The following is a 12158-nucleotide window of genomic DNA, read 5'->3' on the forward strand; positions in this document are numbered from 1 at the left end:
CTGCCTCCAGAAGTGGTGAATGCTCCAACATTGGAAGTTTTTAAGAAGAGACTGGATAGCCATTTGTCTGAAATGGTATAGGGTTATTATTACATACACAGTATACATTCACAACATTAAATTGTAAAAAAAGATAAGCAATCTTCTTCTTCTTCTTCTTCTTCTTCTTCTTCTTCTTTAGTATCATTATTAGTATCATTATCATTATCATCATCATCAATCATCATCATCATCATTATTATATTATTACTACTACTACTACTACTACTACTATTATTATTATTATTATTATTATTATTATTTTAATGTGAAAATATTCTTATTATTTAATTCTTTGTGCAACAGTCAGGAGCATCTGGTCCATTTCCTGAATATTTCCTATTCCTTTCTCAGTCTTCATTTTTTCCATTTTCCTTTTTTATAAGCATAGACATTTTGTGTTACAGAAAGAGAAGCAAAATACTGCACCTGTGCTCTCTCACAAATTATCAAGGGAAAAAATTAAAGACTGTGGTGAAGGAATTGTATGATGCAGTCCACACTTCAACAACAAAGGAAATATGAGAAATTACTGATAAGTCAAAAATTCATTACAAAAAAGAATATATGTCCATATATATATTCTAATATTGTGAGGTCAGTTAATATAAAGACAAGCAATAAAGTACAGAATATTAGTACAGTGTTCAAGTATCACATATAAAGAAAGTTCAGTGTGTGCTAGCTAATCTGCTTAGGTAATTTTGATTTATATGCTTATGCTGGGCTGGGAGTGTAGTCTGAGATAGATTTTCCGTGTCTGTATTCAGAAAATGGTTACTTTAAGAATATTTTTTTATTATCAAAGTTAATCCTTCATGCAGTTAGAACAATAGGTTTCATAGAAACTTTCTTTCTTAAAGTGAATTTAATTGTATGGTCAGATCCTGGGCATTCTTAGTTAGAATATAAGCCACTAGTTCCAATGAATCTTATGGCTATCTTACAGAGTTTCTAAATAGGTGTGTAATTTCCCTCTTTATTATTTTTATAAATATATCAACATCGTGTGTGTGTGTGTGTGTGTGTGTGTGTGTGTGTGTGTGTGTGGAGAGAGAGGGGGGGGAGGAGGGAGGGGGGAGAGAGAGAGAGACTGGCCCAGAGACTTTTATGCCTAATTTTTAATAAGGTTAGTTGGTATATTTTGATATAGGAGATTTACATGAATAGTATAAATGAAATAGCACATAGAAGGTTATACCATTCAGATGTGAAGCCCAGGGTTTCCAAAATGTAGGCATCTTTTTATACATAGGGGAATCTCTTCCTTCTTAGTAATCTGTTGTATTGAGCATTTTTCCATTGCATTGTACTTTTTTAAGTGGAAAGAAGAGTTGGATGTATCTGCCGTAAGTGCTACTCTATGGGAAGAGTACTAGTGTCTGGCTCCATTTTGGTAATTTAATGATGGCAAGTTTCCTTAGTAAATGAAATTTTGAGTACTAGAATACTTATCTGATATCCAGACCTTGAACATAAAAAGCATTTTATACCAGCAATTGTTCATTTAATGAGCAATTGCTGAGTGCAGCCTGGTTAAGGGATTGGGCTATATGCACCATTATTGCGAGAAGTATTCCAAAATACCAGAAATAGGACGTAAGCTCTGATCAGGGAGACTGTGAGCACAATTACCTTCTTTTCAAATCCTTCTGTGACACTGCGGGAGGAAAAAGGACTTTGAAACATGAAAGGGTAGAGCTTGCTTTCAACCTCAAAAGCTAGGAGGAAGGGGCTCGGAAATTTGCTCAGTATTCCCAATTCACCATTAGCCTGTTTCTTCCTTTAGCCTCAAGGCATTCTCCGCTTTTTGAAAAGATGTTAAGAATTTCAGTCACAATAGAGAGCCTAGTTTTGAACATGTTTCACTCGGTCCATTGAGGTCTAGTCTTCAGCCTTTGTGTGAGGTGAATTGAGCTGAGCAGCTTGCTGGTTGGGGAGAGGTGAATGAGCAGTCTCTACGCAAGTCACCAATTCTGGCAAAGAAAAGATTACCTTTTGCTTAAAAAGAAGATGACAACGAAGTAGAAATGTACAATATTCATTCCGGTACAAGCCTGCCGGTGGCAATCTGCACAACACAGCTCATGCTTATGTCAACACAGAGCACTTTGGTTTAGAACAACTCGTGTTAAGTTTGTGTTATAATTGAAGATGTTGTTGACCTTGCTTGAACACCATTAGTATAACCGTTTATTTAGCATAAACTGAAATAATAAACCCTCCTTCTCTTAGCTGATTGTGATAGGGTGACATTAGTTTGATTTAGTGATTAGCTGCCTGACCCTTTGGCTTGAGAGAGCTGCTTGAATAGGGAGAGTTCACTACCAAGCACACCAGAAGAATACCAATGAGCTTGTTAAATTTAGCATGGCATCAACCAATTTTAATTCCTCTGATGGAGAAGCACACCCTCTGTGAGAGAAGGAGGGAGATACAGTAAGAGAGAGAGAGAGAGAGAGTCAGACAGACATACAGAGAGAGTAACAGAGAGGGGGTGTGTGTGGGGGGAACTAGAGGCAGAAAGTGAGAGAGCTAGGAAAGCACTAGCTAGAGAATTTCAGTGAAGAGAAGAGCTTCCAGAAAGCAAAGAAAGAGACTTTCAATTGAGTTGTAAGTACCTTGCCTAACTTTAATATTTTGGGTGTCTTACAAGAATCACAACTAATAGTTTCTCCTTAATTGCTTGCAACATAATAACATCAATAAAGACAAATGCAATTTAAAATTTCATATTTTTCTCTTTCAACTAAACATATGAAGATCCTTTTTAAATTAAAAAAAACTGTATTTCACTTATCTTTTGTATTGTTATGGCCACTGGGGAAAAAATGGAAAAGTTCACTGAACTAAGTTTAACATATGGACATACCCATTATTTGTATGCATGTGTTTTTGTACATTTCAAAGTGAGCTGATCAACATGAATATTTATGGTTATATGTTTTGATGGGCAAAGAGTTTTGGCGATAAATATAGCTAAATGAATTCTATCTTTGGTTCTGTTTATATCATTGCATACAATCAAGACATACACTGGAAAGACTGTGTCCTGGTATATTTTGTCATTAAAAGCATAGCTTGAAAATGAGACATGTTAATGCTCCAATATATTTGGAATCTACAGTTCTGATATGGAAGACTTGCCCTAGATTCAGAGATTAGATTTGTAAAAAATACTTTGCACGTGCTCAGTATATTCTTGTTTCAAGCCATTTGTATTGGAGGAAAAAGTGTCCCTTTCCAATGTATGTTTTGTGCTACTTGGAATTAGAAACAGTTTTAAATGATTGAATGCTCTACAGTTTAGTCCTTGTAAATAGAATGAACACATGGAATGGTGGAAATGTATTCTGTTTCTGGTGCTACAATAAAATTGAAGAAACGTATGAAACAGTTATGACTGAAACTAATGTGGCATTCAGTTGGCATTTTTTCTCCCTTTGGTAGAGGGTAGCAAAACAGACACTTTCTGTTGATAGCAGAAGATGCAGCACTTTAAACATAGACAAGCTGTAACAATTCTGGCTTTAAGATTCAATTGGCAGATGCTGCTGGAGAAGGAGCTTGTTTGCTTACATTTTTGCTATAGACCTCCACTTGTTGCCATGGTGGACTGTCTGTTTCTATCAGTAATTTGGCCTGGCACAGCTTGTCTGCAGAGACTCTTAAATTTTATTGAACAATTCAGCTGAAACAGAACAAGATTAGGCAGCTTTCACTGTTTGGCTCACTGAAGTGGTTTTACTGCAGTTATAAGAGCTGGTAGAATTATTAGCCCCAAAGTTTTCCTTTCAGTGTAGAGAGTGCTATTTCAAACTACTTGGCTATTTGTACTCTGGAGTGCGTGCACTGTCAAGTTTTTCATCTGCCCCTTTGAAAAGAAGTTCTTGCAGTGCAGGACATGAAACGAACTCTTACTAAAGATTAGCCCATCGGAATTTCTCATTAATACAAAAAAGCCACAAAAGGACAGGAAAAATGGTTATTTTGGCCAGCAATTTTCCATTTCTATAAAAGAAAGAGAGATGTGAATTTCTTCATGTTTTTGGAATCATCAAATACTCTGTTCCCTTCCCCTTTACCTCATTAGACTGTAGGAGCTTGAAGTTGTATAACACTTCTGTATAAAATCTTTTGGTTAAGTAATTGAGATCCGGTCACAATGAGGGGCAACAGGAAGAAAAGAAGGTGAAACCTTTGAAAAATTTAATGTATCTCTAATAAATAAAATCAACCATCTCTTGCAGTTTATTTTGAAATGTTCTTAGTAAATGTTAGTTGTTTGGGTAGCATGAGATCAGTACAAAGTAATAATGGTTTACCTTATTATATTATGGGGTAAATTGAGTAGGCAGTAGGGGTTAAACATAACTCCATAACCTTTCTAGCATTTATAAGTTAAACACAAGATCACTTAGCACAGTGTTTTAACCTAATTTTGCCTGATTATATAAAACTTTCTGAATATTATAAAATTCTCCCCGTTTCTCTCCATCACCCAAGGAAAATAGATCTTGCTTGTGAAAATTTGGGAAAAGCTGCAAGGATACATTATGAAAAAGTGGTTAATTTAGAGAATAATGGCAGTCTGTTTTATTTATAAGCATGTTAGATATTTCATTGCAATTTTATTATTCACCAGAAGATTCTTGGATATATCAAATAAAGAGAAAAGTCTTGGATTTATTTGCTTTCATTTGTACTTTTCAGGACCAGCTTTTCAATCCAAGAGAATTAATCTTGAAAACTAATGGCATTTGGTAAATGAAGAAATGCTTATTTTAATTAATGTAACATCAAAGCTTCAAATGTTTCAAAGTTTACATTAGGTATTTCAAATATATAACACATCGGAAATAGTTTTAAACCTATTAAAACTTTTTTAAAAGTAAAAATCCCTCCGGTAGTTTTCCCCCCAAATTATAACAACACAAATTATATCCTCTCTGACTTTCAATAATGTTTTACTAATCTAATTGTTATGTTGTTTCATTAATAGTGCCTAAACATTTTTGTTAATGTGTTTTATAACTTAAACAATAAGTAGATGTATTTATGTCTTTGAATTTAATAGGTTGATCTTCCTTATTTATAATAAGTAAATGGGACATTTAAGTAAATCACACATTATACAATAAAAATATATGAAACTCATGTAAACCTCTGTTTGTTATGGATATTCACTGATCTAGAGACTAGGCAACTGTAATTCCCAGATTTGATTATGTTTATAAATATTTTTGCTTATTTATATTTTAGATGAGTACTTAAATGCTTCAAATGTATTTTCAATTATATGATATGGGAACTGCCTTTCGTTAAAGACAAAATCTTCATTGCAGATATTTAAGAAGCATTTTAGAGAGGTTACTAGCATTTTTAAATGTCAGAATGAAAACAAGCCACCTGTATTACAGTAATCTTGTTTAAGTGTCTCAATGAGATGTGCTGCCACTGAAAGAGAAATAGAATATGGCAAGCAGTTGGCTTCTCTTAGCTGGGGAAAACATACCCCCAATTTCTAATTGAGTTCTACTTGGGGTCTTTCAGGACCATTCTGCTGTGAATTCTAGTGCCAATTTGTAAACTTTGTCAAGTCTGCTGCTTTCTCTTTTTTGCATGTACTAACACAGATATGATATTTGAGAATATAGACTACTGTGCTTGTAGAAAAAGAATATTGATTGGATTGGATCTACACAATTGCCAACCATGTTTTATGGTCTGTGTTGAAGTACATACTGAAATAACTTTTCAAGTAGTAAATTCTGACCAGGTGACTTTTCTGCCTCATGTGGTCTCATATGTTCAATGCATGTTTATTAGAAGTCCTTCTATATTTTTTTTATTTAATAACTATATTTTTCCTTACTGGCAAGGAGCTTTCTGTTTCCAACAATCTCTCTTTTTGGATATGAAGGGCCATGCTGGGAAGTATAAAGCACAGTGGGTAGCTAAGTTTGATATAGTTTCTGCTAGCAGGGGTCTTCTGTGATTTGTGACAAATTGTTTTTTTTTTCTTCAAAACTTCTAAGCCTTCTTGTCCCAGAAATGTGGCGTGGGGGGACCAGTCAGCATTTCTGTATGATTAATGGCCTCTCTGGTAAATTCATTAAGGAATGAGTTGAAGATGCTGTCCAGCACAAACCCAACTTGCATTTAAAGGTTTAGTTTCTTTGCCCCTTCTCCTCATAAGTTTTGTTTAGGAAACTTCTTTCATAACCACACATGTACCTACTTCTTTAAAGACAGCATATATCATCCTAGAAGGCTGGGAAAACCTGTAAAGAAAACTTTGATTGAATGCCATAGTTTGGCTAAACGTTTCATTTACTTCTCCCTCTTTTTCTCTTTTCCTCCGTAGAGGATGAAAGTCCTGGACAAACCTATCACAGAGAGAGAAGAAACGCAATTACAATGCAGCCACAAAGTGGACAAGGCCTCAGTAAAATCAGTGAAGAACCTTCCACATCTAGTGAAGAAAGGGCTTCTTTAATCAAAAAGGAGATCCATGGATCTGTATCACACCTTCCTGAGCCTTCAGTACCTTATCGTGGGACAGTCTTTGCCATGGATCCCAGGAATGGTTATATGGATCCTCCTTATCGTAAGTAAAACTTACAATATCTTCATTTTTTAAAGACATATGAGAGAGGTTTTACTAGCTCTTATTTTCCATTTACATTTTCAATTGTATTTAACATTTCTGCAAGAAAGTTCATATATAAAAGTTGATTATATAATTTATAATTTTGTTTTGAGAAATGGAAGGTGGTAGGGAGAGAAGGAGACAGGAAGAAAGAATTCACAGTTAACAAAAGGTGCATATGCCAAAATGCCTTCTGAATAAGATGGATTGAATCATTTTTTTGCTACATTGTGTTCTTGTGCTGCTCCAGCTCAGTCCTAAAAACTGTACAAGAAATAAAAAGAATTTTTGTATTCTAACTTTCTTAGACTTAATAGCGTGCAGAGGGTAAGACATGGTAGGAAGGATTAAAAGTTATGTCTTTTTCTCTTACAAAAATTGAAGAGAATTTTTTGACATGTTATTTTTTTTATAGTGGTAGAAGTGTGCAGACAAGGACATTGGCTTTGTTCCCAACTATAATATAGCAAAAATGACAGAATGCTATAATTGCAACTTTGGAATTCTTGATCAGGCATAATATACAGTTTAAAAAGTTAAGTGATCCCTGGGCACAGATGTTAGTGATTGTTATACAACTAACTTCCAATTACAAACAGATGAAAAAAAAGAAACACTTTAAATGTTTCCACACTCTTTGCCTGTAAAAAAATATGTTTCTACATATTGAAGTTTTAGCCTGTATCTTTATGTAATGGATTCATCACCTTCTGTGATTTGTACTTTCCATTTAACACTTCATGCTCTCAAAACAAATGATAAACTAAGTCCCATGAAAAGCGGGTAGACTGGGGGTCATTCTTAATCGTTACTCCTTTGATATTCCTTCCCAAATTCATACAGAACGTTAGAGTTTTGAGGCAAAAAGTTATTATCCAGGATAGCTAATTACTGCATTTCTCTTTTTCATTGTGGCCTTTATTCCTTCATCAGTTAGGCTAGTAATAAAGAAGAATGTTCACCTATCACACTACTGACAAAGTGTGTCTTGCACAATAGTGATGATTGAACAGTCTTTTAAAAAAACAAAATGAGATAATAAAAGATAAATGATAAGGATGGATAAGGAAGTGCATTAGTTTACACTGAAGTTCATGGAAAACGTTTCGGTTCTGTGTCTGTATTAAATTGTAACTGAGTTCTGAATGTATACTAGATTTTTAATATACTGGAGAAGACAGGTGCCCATTAATAGCTTCCCCACTAAACTTTACTGAGTATTCTTATCTTTAAAAGTTTATTGTTCTGAAAAACTATTAAAAAGCAAATGATCAGAATATCCTATGTGTTAATATTTATGGATAATTGTGACTTTGCTAGGTCATAATCAAAATCACAGTTTGCTGTATTGTATTAAGATGAAAGCTAAATGTTTTCATAGCCTGAATCTGATTTATTCTCACTTGGGAATAAATGCTATGAAATTAGATGGGTATAGAGGTGATAAATAATTCACTAAGATTAAGTTACAACACGTGTAGAATGTCTCCTCTCTCCAGCTCCCAATAATTTTTGTGAAATGTTGTTATCAAATATTTCCTGCCTTATAGGTCTTTTTAGATCTTGCATAACAGACAGATGATGCCTAAATATATTTTTGTAGTAGTTTTCAGTTAGAGATATTGTAGATTGTTGTCTCTTGGATTATATTATAATGCACTACAAATGTTAAAATATGATCATTGTATTGGCAGTGGTTTTTTCACAACAATATATATTTTTATAACTGGAAATGAGATGTACAGTACATATGTTTTAAAGCCTACTTTAAATATGGAAAAAACTAGTATCCTTTGACATTGGTATGTCTTCTTTTAAGAATGGCATGGCATGGCATGGCATGGCATGGCATGGCATGGCATAGAATAGAATAGAATAGAATAGAATAGAATAGAATAGAATAGAATGGAATGGAATGGAATGGAATGGAATGGAATGGAATGGAATGGAATGGAATGGAATGGAATGGAATGGAATAGTAGAATAGAATAGAATAGAATAGAATAGAATAGAATAGAATAGAATAGAATAGAATAGAATAGAATAGAATAGAATAGAATAGAATAGAATTTTTTTATTGGCCAAGTGTGATTGGACACACACAATAAATTTGTCTTCCACGCATAAGCTCTTAGTGTACATACAAGCAACAAGTGATAATCATAATCATAATAAAATACAATCGTCATAAATAATAGATACAACACTCAGTGATAATCATAGGATACTAAAGCAATCCATATACCGTATATACTTGAGTATAAGCCGAATTTTTCAGCCCACTTTTTGGGCTGAAAAAATCCACTTCGGCTTATACTCCAGTGAACAAAAAAAAGAACTTACCGAGGACTTGCACCCGCGACTTGTGTGTGTGTGTGTCAGACCCACAGGAATGGCTAGTAAAGGTGGCGGCAGTCCGGCATTTGCGTTTCTCTGTGTGTCAAGCCCCGTGGGCCCGACACACAGGAGGGGGGGGACGCCGCTTCCTTACCAGCCATTCCCGTGGGTCTGACACACAGGAGGGAGGGGACGCCGCTTCCTTACCAGCCATTCCCGTGGGTCTGACACACGCACGCATGCATGAGGGGGGGAAACGCTGGACTGCCTGCCAGCTCTGCAAGCCTTTGCTGCCCCTTCTCTCTGCTGCCTGGCCTGAACAGAGGAGCCGAAGGGAGCAGCTCTGCAAGCCCCGCCGCCCCCTTCTCTCAGCTTCCTGGCAGCACGTCCCGCAGGGGAGGTCTGCTAGGGAGGTGGCAGTCCGGCGTTGTTTCCCCCCTCGTGCGTGTGTGTGTGTGTGTGTGTCAGACCCGCAGGAATGGCTAGTAAAGGTGGCGGCAGTCCGGCATTTGCGTTTCTCTGTGTGTCAAGCCCCGTGGGCCCGACACACAGGAGGGGGGGACGCCGCTTCCTTACCAGCCATTCCCGTGGGTCTGACACACGCACGCATGCATGAGGGGGGGAAACGCTGGACTGCCTGCCAGCTCTGCAAGCCTTTGCTGCCCCTTCTCTCCGCTGCCTGGCCTGAACAGAGGAGCCGAAGGGAGCAGCTCTGCAAGCCCCGCCGCCCCCTTCTCTCAGCTTCCTGGTAGCACATCCCGCAGGGGAGGTCTGCTAGGGAGGTGGCAGTCCGGCGTTGTTTCCCCCCTCATGCATGCGTGCGTGTGTGTGTGTCAGACCCACGGGAATGGCTGGTAAGGAAGCGGCGTCCCCCCCCTCCTGTGTGTCGGGCCCACGGGGCTTGACACACAGAGAAACGCAAATGCCGGACTGCCGCCACCTTTACTAGCCATTCCTGCGGGTCTGACACACACACACACACACACACACACACGAGGGGGAAAACAACGCCGGACTGCCACCTCCCTAGCAGACCTCCCCTGCTGGATGTGCTGCCAGGAAGCTGAGAGAAGGGGGCGGCGGGGCTTGCAGAGCTGCTCCCTTCAGCTCCTCTGTTCAGGCCAGGCAGCGGAGAGAAGGGGCAGCAAAGGCTTGCAGAGCTGGCAGGCACTCCAGCGTTTCCCCTCCTCATGCATGCGTGCATGTGTCAGACCCACGGGAATGGCTGGTAAGGAAGCGGCGTCCCCCCCTCCTGTGTCGGGCCCATGGGGCTTGACACACAGAGAAATGCAAATGCCGGACTGCCACCACCTTTACTAGCCATTCCTGCGGGTCTGACACACACACACACACAAACGCACGAGGGGGGAAACAACGCCGGACTGTCACCTCCCTAGCAGACCTCCCCTGCGGGATGTGCTGCCAGGAAGCTGAGAGAAGGGGGTGACAGAGGCTGGATCCCCCGAAAGAAGTCTCCGCTGAGACGAGAGAATGAGGCAGTGGAGCGCTCCGCCAAGTATGGGGCAATGGAGGCTTGCTGCCCATTCTTTCGGCGGAGACTTCTTTCGGGGGGATCCAGCCTCTGCCACGCCGCACCGCGCCAACAGCAAGCCACCCCATTCTCTCGGCGGAGCGCTCCACTGCCCCATTCTCTCAGCGGCTTGCTGCCCCATTCTCTCATCTCGGCAGAGCCCAGCTGAGAAAAGGGGGCGACAGAGGCTGGATCCCCCGAAAGAAGTCTCCACCGAGATGAGAGAACGGGGTGGCAAGCCGCCGAGAGAATGGGGCGGTGGAGTGCTCCACCGAGAGAATGGGGCGGCTTGCTGTTTTCTCGGTGCAGCACGGCAGAGGCTGGATCTCCCGAAAGACGTCTCTGCTGAGATGAGAGAACGGGGTGGCAAGCTGCCGAGAGAATGGGGCGGTGGAGTGCTCCGCTGAGAGAATGGGGTGGTGGAGGCTTGCCGCCCATTCTCTCGGCAGAGACTTCTTTCGCGAGATCCAGCCTCTGCCGTGCTGCACCGAGAGAACAGCAAGCCACCCCATTCTCTCGGTGGAGCACTCCACAGCCCCATTCTCTCGGCGGCTTGCCACCCCGTTCTCTCATCTCAGCAGAGATGTCTTTCGGGGGATCCAGCCTCCAGCTGCTGCATTTCCCAGCCTCGGCTTATACTTGAGTCAATAACTTTTTTCAGTTTTTTGGGGTAAAATTAGGGGTTTCGGCTTATACTCGAGTCACTTATGCTCAAGTATATACGGTAAATCATGAGATACAACAACAAGTTATAGTCATAAGAATCTAAGGAAATTGGTAATAGGACAGAAGGATAATAAGTAATACAGCCCTACTTAGGTAGTTTGATATCCCAGGGCATAAACAATGTTGTGTGAATTCATTGTTTAACAGAGCATTGGGGAAAACCTGTCTTTGTGTCTAGTTGTCTGGTTGCCCTATAGCATCGTCTTGAGGAAATAAGTTGAAATAGTTTATGTCCAGGATGTGAGGGGTCTGTAGATATTTTCACATCCCTCTTTCTGGCTCATGCATTGTACAGGTCCTCAATGGAAGGCAGGCTGGTTGCAATTATTATTTATGTAGTTCAACTGTCTGTTGAAGTCTGTGTCTGTCTTGTTTGGTTTCTGTGCCAAATCAGATAGTTATAGAGATGCAAATGACAGAGTATTACAGATAGCAATCAATAAATAAAGTGCAATTTTGTCAAAATGAAGATTAAGAACCAATTTATGCAAGACAGTATGTAGAAAACATTGATCTGTTTCTTATCACTTAGTATCTTGTGTTAGCATTTTCAACCCATAAATTACCTGAAATATGGCATATTAATATGCCACAGACCACATATCACTACTTTATTAATGGTTGACACAATAGATCATCACTTCACAGAAAGTGAAGAAACGTTAGGAAAAAAAATCAGAGAGAATTTTACAACTGTTTTTGTGTCTCTTTCTTAAAAAACAGTATAAGTATGTGTCTCTGTGAGATTATGTACTATCAAAAGGTAAAGGATCCTCCTCACTGAAAGCCTCCACTAAATTCTGCTGTTCCCTGAAGATGAGTTGGACCCCTGGCACTTGATCCATGATGGCTTTCGATGGCTCTATTAGCTCT

At 39.2% G+C, this 12158-nt stretch overlaps 1 protein-coding gene across 1 annotated transcript in view; it reads left to right on the forward strand.

Annotated features, from left to right (window-relative positions):
* The window catches only part of GLI3 (GLI family zinc finger 3), a gene marked incomplete at its 5' end in the record, with an annotated part of 336414 nt that overhangs the window by 79662 nt on the left and 244594 nt on the right, over positions 1-12158 (forward strand). The window contains one exon of the mRNA XM_081343170.1: positions 6407-6649. Within this exon, the coding sequence (XP_081199296.1) occupies positions 6407-6649 (243 nt within the window). The remainder of the gene's footprint in view (positions 1-6406; positions 6650-12158) is intronic.

Source organism: Vipera berus, assembly GCF_964194415.1.
Source record: "Vipera berus genome assembly, chromosome: Z".
NCBI lineage: Eukaryota > Metazoa > Chordata > Lepidosauria > Squamata > Viperidae > Vipera > Vipera berus.